This window comes from Sciurus vulgaris, assembly GCF_902686455.1.
Source record: "Sciurus vulgaris genome assembly, chromosome: 9".
NCBI classification, from domain to species: Eukaryota; Metazoa; Chordata; class Mammalia; order Rodentia; family Sciuridae; genus Sciurus; species Sciurus vulgaris.
This window is the reverse complement of record NC_136469.1, coordinates 105,243,193-105,266,196: the sequence shown is the minus strand read 5'-3', so window position 1 is coordinate 105,266,196 and position 23,004 is coordinate 105,243,193. Positions and strand designations below refer to the sequence as shown.

At 38.5% G+C, this 23,004-nt stretch overlaps 1 protein-coding gene across 1 annotated transcript in view; it reads left to right on the top strand.

Annotated features, from left to right (window-relative positions):
• The window catches only part of CWH43 (cell wall biogenesis 43 C-terminal homolog), a 56,144-nt gene extending 34,110 nt beyond the window's left edge, over positions 1 to 22,034 (top strand). The window contains exons 13-16 of the mRNA XM_079154032.1: positions 5,267 to 5,411; positions 10,524 to 10,585; positions 15,757 to 15,912; positions 21,768 to 22,034. Coding sequence (XP_079010158.1) covers positions 5,267 to 5,411; positions 10,524 to 10,585; positions 15,757 to 15,912; positions 21,768 to 21,846 — 442 coding nt within the window. The 3' untranslated portion in view covers positions 21,847 to 22,034. The remainder of the gene's footprint in view (positions 1 to 5,266; positions 5,412 to 10,523; positions 10,586 to 15,756; positions 15,913 to 21,767) is intronic.
• Positions 22,035 to 23,004: the final 970 nt, after the last annotated feature.

Below are 23,004 nucleotides of genomic sequence, written 5' to 3'. Positions count from 1 at the left end.
GTTACTCTGATTCCTATGAAATAATATTTCTTACTTCCTTCTTTTTTCACGTCTCATAGTAATTCCCCCTGACTGCTGGTTGCAATAATGAGCTGTAGAAGCATTTGGGATGCAGGCAGGCCTTAGAGCTGTTAGCCCTCAGTTACTGAAATGTGCAGTAATTCTCTCTGCAGATATCATGCTAACGGCATCATCATATTTAATCTTTATTCTGTAGGAGGTCAGTACCATTAGAGCCCCCATGTATAGATAAAGACACTAGGCAAAGAGGTTAGATTGACTTGACCAGCCAGGGTTACACACAGCTAGGAAGTAGTTAGACCCAAACTCAACCCACAGGTGGTTGGAACCATGGGTAATCCAGACTATAAAAAATAAATTCCCTTTTCCTATAGGATTATTGGCACAAATAGGAGTAGTGTTGGGATTTGAGGGTGCTAAATGATGTACCTTTTTTCTTTCATGAATTCACAAACAACTGATAGATAGGCAGAAGAATATGGCAGATGGAGATGAAAATTCCACTTTTAATACTGATAAGTCTGTTTGGACAACAAGGTGTATGTGCCCATATGACCTAGCTAATATGTCCCCTAGCAGTACAGGAAATGGACTCCCCTCAAACAGCAGGCCTACCAGCAGGTGCAAGACCTGCCCTGTTAAGCTCTTCCTTTGGTGGAAAGAACCAGTTAGAAAACTCCCTGTTCACAAACCAAAGGATTCCATAGAGGAAGGGCTTGAGACAAGCATGTCCAGTTAATTCTTCCAAACTTAGCTAGAAAATTCTTCCCTAAAAGTAAAGGATGTGGAGAAAGGCCAGTGGTGGTTTTATAAGTCATTCCCTCAACAAAAAAGCACGGATGGGGAAGGAGTTTTTTTTTCCCTAAAGAACATTCACAACCAATGACTTAGTACTGAATAAATAACTAATAATGCCAACAATATATTGTGAAAGCAAAGATAAAAGTGTAGAGTTTATAATCTGCAATACTAAACATATTCATTTAAAACACAAATGTACAGTGCTATGTGCTTTAACACAAAAATGCCTGCCCTCATGAATGACAACAAATGTCCGTGGAACTTTAAGGCGACATTAGGAAAACAACATCATTCTACTATTAAATTTCACCCAAACGAAACCAATGTGCCTGCAAACTGTTATTTTATTTTTTTTTAATGACCTCAATTTTTCTCACACTAATATGTGTGGATCTGTGAAAGCGTATTTGAATATTTTCCAAAATAAGTCAGAGCACTGGAAATTTACACAAAACATCCAATATGATTAATATACACCATCCGCTATCTGACTCTTGCTTGCCTCTGTAGAGCTAAGAAGGCATTTAGAAGGCACATGCGGTAGATGGTCCACATCTCTTTCCAAAAGCTGTTTGAAGAAATGCCTTCTCTCAGTAATGTTCACGTAGCAAGTACAGACATTCAGAAATCATATTGCCGGCCTTATATTTAACTTCAGTTGGGTTTATCTTTAAAAAATGGGTACTTTTGTATTTAAAGTTTGCAAGGTCTCAACCCAAAAAAACAGTTGAGTCTGCTCTTTTATTCCTTTGATCACCCCCGTTGCCTCCTTTCACACCCCAGAATGTCTCCCCAAATGGAAATAATAGACTCGAAAAACCAGGCCTTGGAATGTTCTTGGAAAAGAAACAGAAAGGATTGTCTTCTCTAACTTTCTGTTAACCACCTACTTGATGCTTTCTGAATACATCATTCCTTTGCTTGTTATCATATGCATCTGATTTAATAAGGACAAAAATGACATAACAACAGTGGCTATTCCCTTTTGAGGAGATGTAACTCCAGGCAGTGAAGCAGTGTAGTTTAATGCTTAGGAGGATGGATTCCAGAGCTTGGAATCAGAGAGTCTGGTTTAAATCCTAATCTGGTTTAAATCTGGTTTAAATCATCACTGGCTGTGTATCCATTAAAGTTCTTTAACTGTGTTGAGTCTTGGTTTCCTCATTTGTAAGTTAGGGGCAATAATAGTACTTAATTTATAGAGTTCTTGTAAGATACGAATAAGATATTTCATGCAAAGTACATGAATCTAGTAAGGGCTTAGTTAATGCTGGCTTTTATTAAACCAAATCAGGCATCTCTAAATGTAAGGCATATTGGGTATCTTTAAAAAGAAATTATTTAGCAAACAAGAATCAAGCTCTGTCATGTACCAAGCACAGGGTCGGAAACAGTCTTTGTCCTTATGAGCCACAAGTCCTGTCGCTCTTCAGAAGTCCTGTCCGTTAACGCTGTGGCCTCCCAACAAGTGACAGAGGAGGTTTGCACTAGGATAATTTGTGAAGCCATCATTATGTATTTGTGCTTGCCTTTGTTTTCTACAATACTTGATACAAAAATTCTTGCCTTGAATAAATATTTAGAGATTTCCTTTTCCAGTGATTGTGACATACAAATGTGAAGATCCTATTAGGAGTGAAAACAGAATGCTTGTGCATGTTATTAGCTGATTCAACAAGAATGTTTAATTTACTGACCATGCAAGTATCTCTTTTACAACCAAGAAATAGGACATAGCAGCTTTTCTTAGAAGTCATTTAGGTAAATACCAAAATGAAAATTGATATTACTTTAGGTAATTAGCCAAGTCACTGGTTAATCACCATTGCCTTTTTCTAAATCTATGACCTGCATCATATACAGAAAAAACAGAACTAGATTTGTACGCCAGTTTGGGTTCTGTTGCAGGGGATCCTTGGTGAATTCCAGTTAATTGTTTCTGAAAATCAGATAAAATCCTCTTTTCCAGCTCATATTGTGGTGTTACTGGGCTGATCAATTATTAACCACAAAAGAAAACATGTAACATGTGTTCTCTCTCTCTCTCTTTCCCTCTTAGCTCCTTCCTCCTTTCCTCATGCACATAGTGTACTTTTTATTTTTACTGTTTTCAGTAGATAAGATTTTTCTCTTGAGAAAGTGTAAAACCAAATTTACAAATTATTTTTCAGCAATATATTGCTAAAATATATTTGAATGTGCACTGACTTTGGAATTTTCTAAACCTGGGTTTGAATTCTACCCACAGAAGGAACAGAATTCCCTGATTCCTGATGAAAGAGCTATTTACCAAGATATCCAAAGGGTCCATGGGAACATGGGAGATACTGAGGCCCTCAGATGCTAGTCACAGTGGGAAATCATTGCTAGCCTTCTAGCTGAAGGGGCAGGCAGAGGAAATCGTGTTCTCAGAGCCTGTGAGATCTAGAACCAGGAAGAGGACCACTTGACATGAAGAATGAGCTACTGCCAGAGGGAATGAGAAAGAAATACCTGGCTTCACTCTTCCCCAACTTTTTATCTGCTAGTGTCTCTGGTTGGACAAGCCTAACCGGAATTGACAAGGGAGCCCAGGAGATGAGATCTTCAAGAGCCAGAGTCACCCAGGACATAGGGAAAGCCAGGGACTGGGTCTGGGCAGGGGAGAAGGAGAATAACTATGGTGTATTATTTGACCTCACTTGAAAATAGGCCTACCACCTGCCTTCAGTGATTATGGGAATTCACTGTCAGGTGCTTGACAAATGGTTATTCTTTTCACTTTTCTATTTCTTGAGATATCTTTAAATAGCTCTCAGCTGTGTACACTTAGTCCTGTCTTCAGATTCTACCTCAATGAGGTTTCTCCAATCCTCTCAGTCCCCAGTGACCTCCCTCTTAATCTTTCTTTGTCATTTACTTCTTAACAATCACTTATTAGCTATGTCTCTATGTAAGTACCTGAGTTAGTCTATTATTTGTTTTTGGATCCATTTCTTGCTCTTCTCAATTGTCCATAGTAATGAACCAAATTTCCCAAAGTCCCTTGCTTTCTGGCTTCTGGTGGGTTTAGCCAATGGCATTAGTGCAAGTTTGGAGGGTAAGAGGTGTAGAGAAACCAGGTTATTTCTCATCTTCTCTCTGCTTTTTCTATTATCCCTGGTAGCAGCTAAATTTCTTCTCTGGCCCTGCTCATTCCCAGATTAGTCCCAGCTCCTTCTGACAACCTCTTCCTTAGTCCATCTCCTACCAGCCAGTGCTGGCTTCTAGACTCTGAATTATTACCTCCTCTTGCTCCTCTGCTGGCTATAGGGATGGTGCTAGTTTCTCTTTGTTGCTAACCTCTGGTTGCCTCACTGACCCCTGTTTGGCTTCCCATAACCTAGGGAATGAATTCCCTAACTTAAATTCATTTTGTTTGAAACACCTGGAGTGTTTCAGTTTTTCTGGCTGCATCATGTAAAATACGATGTCCTGTTTTTCCCCAATAAAGCTTCCCAAAGCTTGATACACCTGCATAATTACCTGTTTTATGTTTTCTATTATTAGTATAATAAAAGCAACATGTCCAGCCAATATTTAAGCAGGAGAGCTGAGGTATTTAATTGAGGGAGCTATGTAGTAGGGTAATAAGCTTGGTGTGCTCTGCTCAATGAATGTTTGAGACAGTATTCCTGTCTCTCTCTCTTTTGTGTGTGTGTGTGTGTGTGTGTGCGCGCGCGTGTGTGTGTGTAATTGATGATTTAATCAAGATTCATTACTTGCTGAATATCTTGTAAATTGAGCTTGGGTTATTTTTTTGTTCTGTATTTGCCCATATTGAAACTCATCTGCTACTTTACCACATCTCCAAGGCCCCGTGAAATATTCCAGTGTAATTTTAGCATTCTGTTAGCTAGTTACTTCATTGTCATTTGCACACCCCACTATATAACTTGGTTTCCTGATAATTTTCTTTTCTTTTTTTATTTCTTTTTTATTTTTACAGATTGCATTTTCTTTTTCAACTTTTCTTTTCTATGGCTGCACATTATATAGATTCACACCATTCGTATAATCATACATGTGCATAGGGTAATGATATCTGTTCCTGTCTCTTTTTATTTGACTACTGGTCCTTTAGTTGTAATGCTGATGACCAGATTTCACGTTACTGCTGTTATTTCTTTTGATGAAAAGTTGAACAAGTGCTGTATTTAGAATAGATATTTAAATCATCTTGACTCCAGATGATTTGTGGAGAAAAATCATGTTGTTCTTAGTCAAAAGTTTGTCAGCCTGTTCAGTTGAAGCACTGTATCTAGGCCTTGTTCATTTGCGTAACTTAAGGCATTTACTCAAACAGGAATTGCTCTAGGTTTTGTACACTGTTTGAAGATATTCTTTGGGAATTTAGTTATCTAATAATTTAAAAAATTATTTTGCAAGTACAGAAAGGAGATACTTTTGTTTTTTGTTTTTTTAGAGATGACCTTGACAGGAAACTACAGGCTATTGCTGTTTCAAAACTCCTGAAAAATTGCTCTAATCAAGTGGTATTTCTGGGCTATATCACTTCAGCACCTGGTTCCAGAGATTACGTACAGCTCACTGAACATGGCAATGTGAAGGTAACATAATCTTAATAGGATTTCAGTTTTATTAAGTAAAATGCTTCTTTTTGTTTCATGCTTGGAAACAAAACCCCACAACACAATACACCAATTTAATATGTGTTTGCTCTGGTTTGGATCTGGAATGTTCTCCAGAAGTTCATATGTTGAAGACAATGAAGCAGTGTCCAGAGGCTGGGCTTCTAGGAAATGATTGGATCATAGCGCTCCAACCTCATCAGTGAATTAATCCATTTGTTGAATTAATCATTTAGATATACTACTTGGAGGAGGCAAAACATAGGCAGGTTGGCCAGGTGCAGTGGCTATGTCCGTAACCCCAGTGGCTTGGGAGGCTGAGGCAGGAGGATTGCAAGTTCAACTTTGCGAGGTTCTGGGAAACTTCTCAAGACCTGTCTCAAAAAAAAAAAAGGGGGGGGGGCTAGGGATGTGGCTCAGAGGTTAAGCACCCCTGGATTCAATCCCCAGTACCAAGGAAAAAAAGAAAAAAAAAAAGAAAGAGAAAAAAACAAAACAACTATAGACAGGTGGGGCATGGTTGAAGGAAGTAGGTCACTGGGGGCTACTATCTTATCCCTGGTTCCTTTCTCTCTCTCTCCCTCCTCCCTCTCTGTCCCTACTTTCTGGCTGCCATGAGCTAAGAAGCTTTTCTCCACTACACTCTTCCACCATGATATTTTGCCTCGTTTCTTGCCCAGAGCAATGGAGCCAGCAGTCCATGGACAGAAACCTTTGCAATTCTGTGCCAAAATGAATTTTTCCTCCTCTGAGTTGTTTTTCTCAGGTATTTGTCACAGTGATGAAAAGCTGACTATCACAGTGTTCTGATTATCTACTACTGCACAGAAAACCACCACAAACATACTAGCTTAAAAAAACAGCACAGGCTTGGTGAGGATAGATCATTTCTGCTTCATGCAGTGTCAGTGAGGAAGCTCAGCTGGAGACTAGAGAATCTCCCTTACAGATGATCTACAGGAGGTAGGTTAGTGCTTTGGGCTTGGGACCTTGGTTCCTGTCCATGGGCTACTTGGATTTTCTCCCTTTATGGTGACTGGGTCTTAGAGTGACAATCCAGGAGAAGCAGGAAGATCCCGAATTGCCTTATATGACAGCTTTTTAAGTCATGGTGTCACTTCTGCTCTTGTCACAAGTCTGATTGCATTCAATTAGAAGAAACAAAACTCACCTCTAAATGGGAGGAATATCAGTTACATCGTAAGGATACTACATGGAAAGGGAGATACTGTCGTAGCCATGTTTAAGAAATGGAATCTGCCACATTGTGAGAGGTAATGATGCTGAGAGTAAAAGATGAAATGAAATGTCAGGTAGAACAGCTAATCATCTAGTCAGTGCCTCATCAAGTTGACAATGAATTAGCCATCACCTTTTCTGGTCTAAAACGCTTGAATTTTCAGTGTGCCAAGATATATTTCTGTCCTGGAGCACTCAGACACAAATCAAAGCCTTGAGAGAATGACACACCAGAATATCAAAGGCACTGACTTAAAATCAGAAATATAATTGTTATATCTAGTTAATCCCCCATGTAGATTTTTTTGATCCTTTGGTTCTTTTCATTTTGTTTCTAACTTCATGTCTTGAGACGGAATCTGCAGAGATAAGTGATTGCTCATTTTGTGTTGATTTACTACTTTAACTCTTCTTAGAGTGTAACACTGGAAAGACAGGTGACAAGGTGTGATGATAGTTTTCTGCATGTGACAGAAAACACAGATGACAGTGGTTTGAATAAGAAAGAAGTGCCTTTCTTTGCATAAAAGTCTCAGTGATAAATCAGTGCTGGCACGGTGCTCCAAGGTGTCTGGAACCTGAGCTCTTCTACCATGGCTCCATTCAACACGGCCCCCCTGCCCATGGCCTCCATTCATGTGGTTCAGCCATGTAAAATGACATCCATATTCCAGTTAGCAGGATAAAGGAAGGGCCAAGAGCATATGCAAGTTACCCTTAAAGGCAAGTTCTAGGAAACTGACCTTTAATACTTCTACTTTCATCTCATTGACTGCAGTTCTGTCATATGGCCATGCTTTGCTGTACAGAGAGTTTGGAGGTATGATATCTTGATGGTCATATACCCAGCTAAAAATGGTATTATTTTGGAAAAAGGGCAGATACTGGGGAAATGAGTTAGTCTCTTCATTCATGGACAGTAGAATCATGATGGATTTCTGATTGTTCTCTTTGGTCAAGGGGTTTATGATAGTGACATTTATTATTCCAGAGAATACATAAGAAAGAACAGTTTTTCCAAGAATGAAGAGTTCGACTTTGAGCTGAGTTTGAGGTAGCTATGGGACTTTAATGGAGATGCCCAATGGATGAGTGGATATATGGATCTGGAATTCAGGAGGGCAATCCAATCTGGAGATAATGGATGAAGGAGTTGCCTCCATATAAGCAATTATTAAATCATGAAAGTGGATGATATTACTTATGAGTTAAAGAAGTACAGAAGGGGGACTGGGGATGTAGAGTGGTAGAGTGCTTGCCTCACATTACAAGGCCCTGAGTTCAATCCCCAGCACCGGAAAAAAAAAAAAAAAAAAAAAAAAAAAAGAGTGCAAAAGGAAAATTGAAGAAAATCCCATTAATTTGTTTTGTGTAGCTTTAACAGAATACCTAATTCTAGGTACTGTGTAAAGAAAAGAGGTTTATTTGACTCATAGTTTTGGAGATTGAAAGTCTAAGATTGGCAGCCCCATCTTTTCGGCCTCTGGCGAGGGCCCCCTTTGCTGTGTCACATCATTTAACATGGGAAGAGGAGGGGGAAGTGGCCACATGCTGAAGGGGTCAAATATGTGGGTGGCCTCAGTTTTAACAAACTGTTCTAATGAGAAGTGAGTCCCTCTGCAGACAGCATCAGCGTTTTCTGAAGGTGGAGTGCTATGACCTAACTACTTCCTATCAGGCCCTACCTCTTAAATAGTCCACCACCTCAACACAGCCACACGGGGACCAAGCTTCCATGACATGGACCCTTGAGGGACACACTCATAACTTCACCAATAAAGGCACATTGAATGTGGTGGGGAAGGGGAGAGAAGACATATTATCTCAAAAAAGAGACTGAGGAGAGCTCAGAAGAGTCCAAGGAAAACCTGGAGAGTGTGGAATTACAGGCTGCATCAATTATTTGTCACAGTGTAATGAACCATCTCCAAATTGTAATGGCTGAAAATACTAAGGTTTGATATTCTCACGATTGTGTAAATTGACTTGGTAGTTTTCTATTCTTTCCTCTTTCCTGGGCTCACTTGTACAATCAGCTGGTGGTTCTACTGTGGCTGGAGGGGCCAAGGTGGCCCCACTCACACAGTGGAGGCCTTGGTTCTGAAGTGTCCTTTCCACATGGTCTCTCTTTGTTATTAGCCTTGCTGGTACTTCATTGACCAACCATGTGACCTGAGGGCAAGTTACTCAACCTTTCTGGGCCTCAATTTCCTCATCTATAAAATGATGGTAGCAATATCCTTGCATCATAGGGTCATATAAGGAAAAATATGCATACACATACATATATCTGTATGGTTATATATATATATAAATATACATATGTATAATATTTATATACGCACATACATATGTATACATATTTTGTGTGTGTCTGGCTGTATATGTGAAATTAAATAAGATAGAAGTACTAGTAACTGGCCTAGAAGGTACAAAAGAATATTGGACAAAGTGGTATTTGGCAAGTCAAAGAAAAAAATCGCATTGTAATGAGGAAGGGCATTCTTACATTGTGTGTGTATGTGTGTGTTTACGGAATATACGTGGTGTTAGGGAAGAGAAACTTTATTTTATTTTTATTTGATCTTCTGATGGTCTCCACTGCTATGCTCAAAAACTGTGTCAAGATTGGCAGTGGATTCTGATGCTGCTTTTTCTATTAGAAAGTTTATTAGTGTGGACAGGAATTTCAATCATAAATTCTTAGATGAAGAGATTTTTCTCCTTAAGAAAGAGTATTTAAATTCTGCAGTCTTAAAAGTTGACAGCATCTTCTAAAAGCCTAATAAAATAAAATAATAGTTACACAGATTCATAGCTTATTATTCCCAGTATACATGGAATGATTGAATTTTTCTCTCTTCCCAAGGCAAAACAGAGCAGCACTTCTTTTATTTATTTGCTTTTTATCATTAAAAACTTTTAATTTTTAAGGTTTATTATACCTTTTTAATGTATACAAAAGGAGTGTCTATGTATGTGTGATATAAATAATAATAATAATTATTATTATTTAACAGACATCCCTGTTAACGGACATCCCTGTGTCCACCACCAGATTTAAAAAGTAGATAATAAATTGTGGTTTTTAAAAGTGATTCTAAAATTTGTTTTTAATTAAATGTTAATAGTAAAATTCAGTGGTGGTTAAAAAGTCAGGTGTATCTTTATTTATAGAATATTTAAAAAGAAGAAAATGATTTCTTCTTTCAGCATAAAAGCTCTATATTTATAGTTTTCCCAGCACATTACAGAAAGAAATATGTTTCTTGTCTCCTTCTTTGATGAAAAATGACCCTGGTTTCAATCTTTCAACATCAAACAGACTCATGATTGCTCCTGAGATGTGTTCACTTCCCTGATTCAATTTGACAAACACAGATTGAGCACCTGCTCCACGCTGGGCCTCATGCTAAGTACCAGGCAGCCAAAAGTGACTCAGAGCCCCTGTGCTCAGGAAGGGAAGGGTGGAGACCTAGGAACGAATAACTGTGGCACTGTGCTGTAGTCGGTGTGCATGAAATAAGACCTAGAGTGGCCAGTGACCCTCAGTCACGCAGGAGGTCAGGGACCATCTTGTAATCGCTGACTTATCTAAGTCCCTCTCGAGACCACCTTCATCTCTCTATTTCCAGTATCTACTACAGAGATAGAGGGCACGTAGTAGATGCTCAAAAAAACACCTACAGAATTAACAAATAATTTGGACTTAAAGGATCTAAGTAGGAGCCAGAAAGAGAAAATAGCATGCATGGAGGCATGTTTATCACTGCAACTCACATGCGTTTGGCTGATTTGGAACACAGCTTTGCTTTCTATGCTTTAAACATTCTTCTCTCTGCTTTTTAATAGGATATCGACAGCACAGATCACGACAGATGGTGTGAATATATTATGTATCGGGGACTGATCAGGTGAGCACAGGTGTTTGTTTGTTTTAATCTATTATTACTTTCATCTTTTGAGTCTTTCCTAAAAGGAAAAACGTTATAGCTACAATTAACTTCCGTTAGTTTTTCTAGACATTGATTTGTTTAGTTACTTTAATATTTTTTCAAGGCATGGCCTAATGATTTAATAAGGAATAAATAGCTAAGCAAATTAAGCTTAGGTATGTAGCAAGAATACTATGTAAACTATTAAGGGAGATAAGGAAGTAACTGTCAACATGTTAGGAGTGGCACCACTTTTTACTTTACGGCATGGTAGGAACAGTGTGGACCATTGTTTTAGTCAGCTTTTTCATTGCTGTGACCAAAATACCTGACAAGAACAATTTTAAGGAGGAAAAGTTTACTTTGGGGCTCACAGTTTCAGGGGTCTCAGTCCGTAGACAGGCAGCTGCATTCCTTGGGGTATGAAGTGAGGCAGAACATCATGGCAGAAGCTGGGAACATGGCATCCAGGAAGCAGAGAGGGTTCTGCTTACCAAGGACAAAATATAAACCCCAAAGTCACGCCCAGGAACCCACCTCCTCCAGCTGCACCTTACCTGCTTTACAGTTACCATCCAGTTAATTCCTATCAGTGGATTAGCACACGGCTGTGTTAAGACCCTCACAACTCAATCATTTTACCTCTAAGCTTATTTGTATTGTCTTATACATGAGCTTTTGGGGGACACCTCACATCTAAACCATAACAACCAGGGCATGAGAAAGTTCCAGACTTGGATTCCAGCTTTGCCTGCTTCTAACATGTAATTTGAGTAAGCGACCTCACTTGGAGTCACCATTATACTGTGGTAAGATATCTCTGGTAAATTATAGTTTTTAAAAAAAGTCATCCATATAAAATGTTATCCAAAGATATATATATCCAAAGATAACATAACATATACATTTATATATTCTTGGAAAATATATATCGGGATATATGTGATCCAAAATAATATAGATGCAAGATCTTAAAATTCAAATAAGTAACTGTCTAACTTAGCTTCGAAAACATTATTTTTAAAAATAAAGCAAAGAGCGGTTTAATACTAAAAAAGAGGACCTAATTATTCATCCACTCATTTATTCTATAAGTATTTGTTAAATTCCAGGTATCGTCCTAGGCAGTGAGGGTCTAATAGGGACAAAACAAAATGTTTGACTATCGTAGAACATACATTTCCATGAAAAGAGACAGGAAAGAAGCAAACAAGGAAGGACAGACCTTGACAAGTGGCCACAAGTAGGATGAAAACAGAAAGAATTAAGTCAGGTAGGAAGGATGGGGGGCTGGGGTTGTGGCTCAGTGGCAGAGTTTGCCTAGCATGTGTGAGGCACTGGGTTCCATCCTCAGCACCACATTAAAAATAAACAAATAAACAAAACAAAGACATCGTGTCCATCTACAACCAAAAAATTAAAAATTGAAAAAAAAAGGATAGGAAGTGCTGTGGGGTCAAGGTGAGTTCCACAGGGTGGGCAGGGTACAATGGGGTGACATTTGGTCTGTGGCTTGAATAACACAAGGAGTCCACCTATGGCATATCCTGGGGAGAGCACTTGGGCAGATAGAACAAGAAAGTGCAAAAGCCTGAGGGGAGCATACTGAGTACTTTTTGGTAAGAGCCAGGCGGCCAGGGTGGTTGGAGTGTGGTAATATGGGGCTTCCCTGGGAGAGGTAGGTGGGAGCAGATCGTGTGGCCAGTGAGTTGATTTGCATGTCCCTCCGCTTATAGGCTTCTTCAGTGGAGAGAACAAGCTGGAGACCTTCCCTGAGCTCATGGGGACTCCCCTGATAGTTTCAGAACTGTTTGAAGATATTTGACCTGAGGCCTCCAACTACCCTCTCAGAAATAGTGTGGGGAACTTTGGTGTGGGCTACTAGGACAGACCTCTCTGGGCCTTAGTTTGTCCTCATACAGAGCAGTTCATCCCGCAGAAGCATCTTAACACTGCCCGCGTGAAGATAGGGACTAACATTGAATCGATCATCTCTCAAGTAACCTGTATCCTGTGATCAGTGGTCCACATTGATGAAGAACAATGGTTGCCTTCGAGGGATGAAGGAATCACAGAGCCAGCTCCTCTGCCAGTGTGGATAGGGCTTGTTCAGTTATGAGTCACAGTGACAACAAACCACTAGCTTATCCTGCTCTGTATCTATCTGCCATTCAACAAGTAGTGACTGAGCATAATTGATGTCAGGCACTAGAGGTGACAGTCAGCTGATAAGGATCCCTGCCCTGCCAAAGGAAGATAGATGGACAATAGCATATAAATAACTGCATGACGTCATATTTTAGAAGGTAGTGAGAGTAGGCAGAAAACTCTGAGCATCCAGAATATGGAGGCATGGAGTGATCATAAGTAGGGTTGGGTAGGTCTAACTGAGAAGATGATGTTTGGGCCAAGATTTGAAAAAGTAGATCATGTGGCTATCTGGGGAATGACCCTTCCAGGCAGAAGGACCAGACAGTGTGAAAGTCCTAAGGTAGGAACTCTGGCTGTACTTGAGGAAAAGTGAAGTTAGTGGGGCCCCAGTGTGTACATGTGCTGGGGAGAGGGGTAGAAGAAGTAAGGGGACAGAGTGGACAGGCAGGGAAAGGAGCAGATCTTGTTAGGGACTGTAGAACCTCATTAAGGACTTTGGATATTAGTAAAATGGTGACCTTTATGGGTACTTTACAACTTCCACCTCACTGAGGTGGGTCCAAGAGGCCCTTGAAATGCTATAAGATTCTTCTGATTATGCCACCGATTCAGAAACGCTGAAAGGGTCAGCACATACTCAGATGACTGCAGGACAGATAGCCTGACTACTGATTTGGTGTTTCCAAAGGATAAGGTAGGGAAGAGCGGGCCAAGGGGTTAATTTTGTAAAGTATTTCATATCTCAGATCGATAACACTATTTTTGATTAAATATGTGTGAAAGTGGTTGTTTTAATGGGGGATATTAGAATGTCTAGAACATAATCTTTGATCTAGACTGAAATGGGTATAATTCCAAGTTGCAAAAGTCATTGGTCACCAAGAAACTGTGGTATTTATAGTAAACCATTCTCATAATAGCTAATTACTGGATATATATATATATATGTACATATATGTATACGTAAACATGTATACACACATATGTATATATATGACTAAAGATTGCTCTGGCTACCATAAAAAAATACCATATAGTGGATGGCTGAAACAAATTCTATTCTCACAGTTTTGAAGACTGCACATCAAGATCAAGGCACCAGGCTACCAGTAGGGTTGGTGACTGGTGAGGGCTTTCCCTCACCAAGGTTGCCTTCTTACCACATGCTCGCATGGCCTTTCCTTGGCATGTGTCTGTGGAGAACTCTCAATCACCTAATTCAAAGTTTTGCTCTTAGTAGGTGCTTAATAAGTACTTACTGGGCAACAATGGGAGATTCCCTGTTTTAGTGGGAGATGGACATTGTAGGGTTCCTTATTTTCAAAGACTTGTAGAGTGTTCATGAAGGCGATGTCTATGAAATAGGTTTGAACTTTGATCGTAGAGATTTGGGAGGTAAAGAACCTGGATTTGTCAGAGTCAGTGACTTAGAATTACAAGTTGCTTCAAGTCCTGAGCTTAGTTGCATTAATCTGGCTGACTGCTCAAACCCACATCTGATGCTTAGCAGCCACTCTTCTCTTGTTCCCCACAGGGGTCAGACTTGCTGCCTCTGCCTGCCCTGGCTCTGAGTTTCTGTTTCTCTTTTGTATGTAGATACAGGCTTTGAATGCTATTCCTCCACCACTCTGGCCAAAGCCCTCAACATTTTTTACCTAAATTATTGCAGTGGCCTCTTAACTGGTCCCGCCGCCTCGACTCTAATACCTATTCTCTACAAAAAGCCATAGCAGATCTTTGCCTCACAGCCCTCTAATGGATTCCCTTCCCTCTCTAAAAATCTGAAGTCCTTACAAAGGTCTGCAAGGAAGAATTTGCATCATCTGCCCTTAACCCCCACCCTGAGCTCATCTGCGTCTGTTACCGGTTATATAACTCTGCTCCTGTCAAGGTGGAGTTGGTTCTCCAAAGTACCAAGCACATTTCTACCTCAGAACTTCTGTTCTGAGGCATTCACTGTTCCCTTTCCCTAAAACACCCTTCCTCTGAAATCTGTATGTCTTACTCCCTTACTTCACTTAATTTTTGATTCAGTGTTATACATCAGAGGGATATACCTGACCATCTTCTATAAAACAGCAATGTCTGCTTTCCCTTGTGGTGCTTATCTGTCACTCCCTGATCCATATGTACTTATTTAATTTGTCTCTCCAACTGTAATAACAGGTCCACGAGAACAAGGATTTCATTTTATTCACTATTTTTCTCCCAGTACCTACAGTGGTGCTGCATGTAATAGAGACTTGGTATGTTTCCTAAATTGAATAAATGAATGATTGAAATTGACACAGTCCTTTTCTTTTTTTTTTTTTTTTTTTTGGAAGAGGCAAAATATAAATTAATTAAAATGAATACTTTGCTACTTGTGGTTCCTCCATTTTTCCATCTGAGAGCTTCAAGAAGAACTATTTGGACAATGTCTATAAAGTGCTTTGAATTTCCTGGAGAACCGAAAGCTCTAAGACAAAACAGGATGTGGAATTTTTTCAAACATATAAAATCTTTGATTTTAGACTTGTAAGTGTGACTGAAAATATGCATGTGGTACTTGGATTTTTAAAGGTAAAAAGAATTTAGGTATATACTCCTGTCATTCTGAAGAAATCCTGTTGTTAACTCAAAACATAATTATATGGGAGGCAATTTGTGTAGACAGAATATTCATTAGTGTAAAAAAATAAAGTAAGGTTGCTAAGCTTATTTAGTTAATTAAAGCTCTGTGCATATTCCTTATTAACCATATCATAGAATCAACATTTTTGTTAATATTTAGAGTAATGAATGAAGTTAATTCTAGATGCGATACACATAGTCAAGTTAGGAATGGAAAATGAATTTATTAAGGAATAAAGATGCTATCTTCTAGATCTCATCAGATTTTTTGAGGGGGCATGCTGAGAATTGACTCTAGGGTCTCCTGCATACTAAGCACATGCTCTATACATCAAATCTTTATGAGATAATAAAGCCTTTACAAACCATTCCTATTTCTGCTACAGGTTGGGTTATGCAAGAATTTCCCATGCTGAACTGAGTGACTCCGAAATTCAGATGGCAAAATTTAGGATCCCCAATGACCCCAGCAATTATACAGACAATCAGAAAGTGGTTGTAGACCACAGAGAAGTTCCCGAGAACATTCATTTCAATCCCAGGTGAGTGAGTTCCTTTACATTGTAGGTTATGGTTATGAGCTACCACAACTAGGAAACTTAACTGTTCCTTCAAAATGAAATAGAAGTTATATTAGGTTCTAGAGGTTTGTTCCAGAGTTGAAATTATGTTTCTTGTTTTCTGGAATGGAGAAACATATTGTGTTCACAACCTTAGGTTTAAAAAAGAATCCCATCATCTTTACCACCACAACCGCCACCATTTAACGTCAACCATGACTGTGAACGTCTGACTCTTTCTGTATCCTGGATCCTGATCTAGGTTCTTTGTGTGTTATCTCAATTTACCCTCACTTAGTACTTGTGTTATGTATATTTTATTGATAAGGAAGCTCAGGCTGAGGAACGTGAAGTAACTTTACTAGTGTTATGTGGCTGGTCAATGATGGAGCTGTTAAGTAGGTAGGAAGCTGTAAGCAGCATGTGTTGCTGTGATTCTCAGCTCTTTGCACACATTAGAGTCTCCTGGAGAGCTTTTTAAAAAATACCATTGCTTGGGTCGCACCCCAGACCAATTCATCAGGACCTACTGGAGTACCTGGGCTTTGGGATTTAAAAAAATTCTTTCCGGTTATTCTGATGTGCAGTTAGGAATGAGAATATGGAGTGTGGAAATTTGCATTGCAGATATTCCACCATGTAAATTATATTGGGTTTTGGTTTACTTCATTTTTAATAGAGGTTTTCCGAGAAACCTATCTGCAGCAGAGTACAACGTGCTCTTTTCTCTGCTGTGGCTGTATAGTGAGAGGAAACTTCCACATAAAGCCAAATACAGAACATGTCCTAGATATTATTATCATTTGACATCTCTACTACTTTTACCTGCTAACAGCTATATAAATTTCTCAGACCTCATTTTGTTGGGGAGGGGAAAAAATCAAGCACGTCTCCATTTTCTTTTTCTTCCTCTCCCCTCCTTACAAAAAGAAAGAAAGAAAAGAAAAAAAAAAACTATACCAAAATGTGGGCAATGAATGAGGAGAGCTCTAACCAGGCGTTGGTTTGCTTCCACTGCCGTGTTTATCTCGCCCTGTGTACATGGGATGTGGTTGTAAAGAGCTTGGGCTTTTTGATCCAGTTGCCCATTCCATGCCTGACACCTGCCATGGAACAGCTGGGTAACTGTTAACCAGTTACTTAACCTCTCTAAGCCTCAAGTCCCTCAGCTGAAAATGGGGTGAAAGCAGTAGTGCCTCCCTCCTCAAGTGACGTGAGGTTTGCATGACATGTTGCACTCTTAGGATGGTACACAGGCGCTCTCGACATGAGCCAGTACCTGCAGTAGCAACAGCAGTATTTGTAGCAGTAACAGCAGAGGTGAAATAGAAAGCTTCCCTCCTTTTGCTGATTGAGATGACGTCTTAAATGAAAGCTAGAAAATGTGGGAGGGAAAATAATTTCCTGTTTCCTTATTCTTTATACATGGGGAGTGTGGAGAAATCCAAGTCCAATGTTTTTGGCTAAACACAACTGCAGACTGAGCCAGACCAACTGTGACCAGAGCTGGATCTGTTTTTCAGTTTAATTATGAAAATGATAAAGACATAAGTAGAAGGCTTGCCTTAATTTAAAAGTTGTGGGGAGAAAGTTTTAAGATTTCCTCTTAGTAGTTTCAAATGTGTGACATATTATTAACTGTAGTCAATGCTTTCAAGAGATCTCTAGGACTTATTCATCGTATGTAATTGAAATTTTGGATCCTTTGAATCAACATCTCCTCCCAACCCAGACCCTGGCAGCCACCCTTACATGCTCTGCTTTTATGAGTTCAGTTTTTTTAGACTGCATGGATAAGTGAAATCATGCAGTATTTGTCTTTCTGTGACTGGATTATTTCGTTTAGCATAATGCCCGTTAAGTTCATTCATGTTGCTGCAGATGACAAGATTTTCTTCTTTTTAAAACCTGAGTAGTATTCCATCATGTGTGTTTCTCTCTGTGTCTGTGAGTACATTTTCTTATTCATTCACCTGCTGACTCCATATCTTGTATATTTTGAATAATCTTACAATGAACATGGGAGTGCAATATTTCTTCAACATCAAAATTCTTGTGGACATATACCAAGATGCAGGATTACTAGATCAGATGGTAGTTTTAGCTTTTCAAGGAACCTCCATACTGTTTTCCATAATGACTGAACCAATTTACATTCCCACGACAGCATATAAGATTTTTTTTTAAGTCAGATGCAGTGGTGAATGCCTGTAATCTCAGCTACTCTGAAGAAAGAGGCAGAATTGCAGGTTCAAGGCCAGCGTGGGCAACCTAGCAAGACCCTGTCTCAAAGTAAAATTTCCAAAAGAACTGAGGTAGCCCAGTGGTAGAGTGTTTGCCTAGAATGTACAAGACCCAGGTTTAATCCCTAGGAAGGGGGGAAAGGTTCTTTTTCTCCTCCATGTTCTTGATAACACTTGTTATAATTTTGTCTTTTTGATAACCACCATTCTAACAGGTGTGAGATGATATCTCTGTAATTTTAATTTTCACTTTCCTGAGTAGTGATGTTAAGCATTTTTTTCCCATATATCTGTTGGCCATTTGGTTATGTTCTTTTGAGAAATGCCTATTCAGGTCCTTTGCTTTCATGCCAGGGTAATGCTGGCCTTGTAAAATGAATTTGTAGGTTTTCCCTCTTCTTCAGTTTTTTTGAAAACTCAGGACTGGCTTCAGTTTTTCTTTAATCATTGCGCAGAATTCATCCCGGAAAGCTGTCAGGTCTTGGGATTTTTTGTTGTTGTTGGAAAGTTTTGAATTAATGATTCAATTTTCTTACTCTCTTACTGAACTAGTGGACTAGTTAGATTTTGTGTTTGTTCATGATTCAGTTCTGGTCGACTTCATGTTTCTATGAATCAATCCATTTCTTATAGGTCATCCAATTTATTGGTGTTTAATTGTTCATAGTCTCTTATGATCCTTTGTGTTTCTGGGTATCAGTTGTAGTGTCTTCTCTTTCATTTATAATTCCCTTTATCTGAGTTTTCTAGGTTTTTCTTAGTAAATGTAGCTAAAGGTTTGAAAACTTTTTACCTTTTCAAAAAGACAATTCTTAGTTTCATTGATCTTTTCTGTACTTTTCCTATCCTCTCATTATTTTTACTGTGATCTTTATTGTTTCCTTTTTTCTTTTGACTTTGAGTTTAGTTTGTTCTTCTATTTATGGATCTTTAAAGTGTAAAGTTAGGTTATTTGAGATCTTTCTCTTTCTTAATGCAGACATTTATTGCTAGCTACTTTTCTCTAAACCTGTTTTTGCTGTATCCCATGTATTTTGGTATGTTGGATTTCTGTTTTTATTTATAACAAGATTAAAAATTTTTTCCTTTTGATTTCTTCTTTAATCCATTGATTATTTATGAGTGTGTTAATTCCCACATACTTGTGACTTGTCCAGTTTTTTTTTCTGCTATTGACTTCTAGTTTCATATTAGAAGATATGGAAAAGATACTTGATACAATCTTCCAGAATTTGTCTAGACTTGTTTTGTAGCCTGAAATAGGTTTTATCTTGCAGAATGTCCCATGTGCACCTGAAAAAAAATGTGTATTCTGCTGCTATGGGGTAGAATATCCTATATATATATATTTGCTTAGTATACTTTATCTATAGTATTGTTTCAGTTTACTGTTTGCTCACTGATTTTCTGTCTGGATGATTAGTCCATTGTTGAAAGTAGAATATTGATCTTGCTTACCACTAGTATAGTCCTGTCTATTTCTCCCTTTTGTTCTATTAATATTTGCTTTACATATTTTGGTTCTTGGATGTTGGGTGCATAAATATATATATATATAATATTGATGAATTGACCCCTGTATTATAATATAATGACTTTCATTGTCTCTTGGGCATTTTCTATTTATAGAGTATTTTATCTAATATAAATATAGCCACCCCTACTCTCTTTTGGTTACCATTTGCATGGAATTTCTTTTGCATTCCTTCACTTTCAGTCTATGTATGTCATTAGAGCTAAAGTGAATCTCTTATAAGCATCATGTAGATGGAACTTTTAAAAAAATTAATACATTTGACTACTCTGTTTTTTTGAATGAAGAATTTGATCCATTTAAACTTAAATCATTTTGATAGATAAGAACTTAGTACTGCCATCTTACAAATTGTTTTTTGACTATTTTATAGTTCCTTTGTTCCCTTCTTTCTCTCTTGCGGTCTTCCTTCATGATTTATCTCCTATAGATGTTTTTCTTTGTAAGGCTTACACGAAACATAAGTTCATTTTAAGCTGATGATAATTTTGTATGCATACAAAAACCTTACACTGTAACTTAACCCCCATGTTTTATACTATTGATGTCACAGTTCGCATCTTTTATATATATCCTGTATTCATTAACAAATTATTGTTGTTATAGTTCTTTTTAATACTTTTGTCTTTTAACTTTTATGCTCAGCATTAAAAGACTCTAGTCTTCAAGTTTACTATCCTTTAACACAGGCCAGTTAGAGGCTGGTCTGGCATTGGAGTGGTCCTGGAGGCTTGGTCTGTGTTTGTCAGTCTTGTGCTGAAGTTCACTGGGGTGATCTCAGTGCTAGAGTCCATGGCAAAGTTGAATGTTCACTACTTCGCTCCTCTTACCCCATATGGAGGGTATCTCTCCCCTACTGTACTGCCCAGGCTTGGGGAAGGATAATGTAGTTCTTACCCTTTTCAATGAGTCTTTTCATATTTCTATGCCACACACAGATGCTATAACTGCTCACCCAAATTTCTTAGTTCTTGTGAAGGTATTTTTGTGCATGGATAATTGTTCAAGCTGAAGTTTTAGTGAGGGGATGAATGTTCTTTCTGTCATCTTGCTGACCTCACTCCTACTTATATCTTTATATCACATAATAATCACAACTTTGTAAATGTATGATACATATATGTATGTGTGTGTGTTCATTCTGTTTGCAAATATGATTTTTCCATCTAAATACTATATTAAGAACTCCCATAATAAAGTATTCTATTTAAAATATTTTTACTGATTACATAATATTCCACCATTGGATATACTACTGAATGTTAGCTAATCAATATAATTGTTTTTATACATTTACTTTTGTATTATTATAAAAGTCTTCCAGTGACTCATTATGTTGTGGGCATATCCTTGATTACTTCCTTAGAATCTATTTCTAGATGTGGAATAGCAGTCAGAGACTCTACAAAATCATACTGTTTGTTATCATTATCACCTTGAGATGGGAAAGTAAATAGCACTTCCATATCCCATTTCATATGGAAAAGTAAATAGCACATTATAAAGGTTATTTGGATATTGTGGTTGCAGATGAAGAAAAGGAAGACAGTGGCTTCACTTGTGCAGATCTTAGCTTCCTTTCCAATACCTTCTGTGTTTCATCAGACCAAACAGATTTGTGATTTGTCAGCAAAATAAAGATTTGACCTGTAGGTCATGTAGAGGATTTAGAAGTTGTTCCCATAGAGACTTCATATGAGCACAAATGAAACACAAATAACATTTCATGCTTCATGACACTTTGCCTGTGAAATGGGTATTATTCACATTCAGGACAAGAGAGAAAATGATTCTTTTTAGCAATGCTAACAGCCAATAATTTTTAGTTGTGCTTTTGGAATGATTCAAATCATGGAAAGAGAACTTTGGAGCTAACATTTTTAGTCTGCCTTTTCCATATGCATGAATCCTTTTTCATTTCTTCATTTGCTAGTTTACAAATTGATCACACTGATTCTATTTCTTAGGTAGATAAGTAAAACCACAATAAATTATGGTTGAAATTGTACAAAAGACCATTCCTTTCTGAAGTTTTTACATGTTGATTATTTCTTTTTTAGATTTGGATCCTACAAAGAAGGGCACTATGAGGAAAACAATCATCATTTTCATATGAATACTCCCAAATACTTTTTATGAACTATTTAACATAAGAAGTCATTGATTGGGCAAATCTAAGGGGGAAAATATGTAAGATAGAACAAATTTACTGAAACTGGGGAAAGACGCACGGAGAAGCTAAATTTTTAAAATCATGGTGTTTATGCAGTGGGAAATTCCATCAATTTCTAAAATACATTGTTTAATAAAAGCATTTCTTTAAATTATTTTTCTTAAATCTTTGATAAAAATAGAAGGGAAAGGAAAGGTGGACATGAAGCAGAGCCGTGTGTTCACAAAGCAGTCAATGAAGGGGTTCACGCAGGAGGAGGGTGAAGCAGATGGGGGTCCCTGAGAGGTGGCACTTGGCAGAGATGGTGTCATAGGCCTGCCAGGCGGTGGCGCTGAAAATGGGCAGGAAGAAGAGGACCGCAATGACCATGAGCAGGCTGATCACACACTTCCTGGCAATCCCACTGGCCACAGGGTGGCTGCTCCTGCCCCGGTAGAGCCTGCATCGCTGCTGCAGGTGAAAGCTGCTGGAGCTCCAGCTTCCTCCGCCTATTCCAGTTCTCTCCTTCAAGAGCCACTTAAGACCAGTAAAATTATATATACACTATCTATATTATTAGTCACATATAGTAAATAACTATGTATAGTGATATAACAGTGTTACTCTTCAAGATAAAATAATTTTAAAATGACACCTTACCACTGCTTAAAGATAGGAAATTGACTTATTGGTTACCTGAAAGGACTACTGAAAAAAAAAAAAAAAAAAAAGAAAGAAAGAAAATAAGCAGCCTTTGATTCTTCTTGGGTCAAAGCAGGGGAAAAACGTTTACAGAGTAAGTCTAATTGTTAGTTGAATAACGTGTGAGTGTGACAGCTACTGACTCGGTGGCACCTCACCCCATCATCATCCCTCCCTGAGCTGTGATAGAATCATCTCTTTCCTCCCATGCTATGTCACTCCCTGGCTAGACATGACACACTGGGTGGCTGTCTCCAGCCAGTCCGCCAGGCTCTCAGGGAATGCGCCTTTATACACAGCAGGATCCCACGGAGTGAATTTTCTTCCTTAGAACAAAACAGGTAGGTACTGGGGAGGTTTCAGCCAATCTGAACGGATCATGGTTTGAATGTTGGCCGTGGAGACACACATGACCTTAGAGCTGCAAGGGACCCTATGCTTCC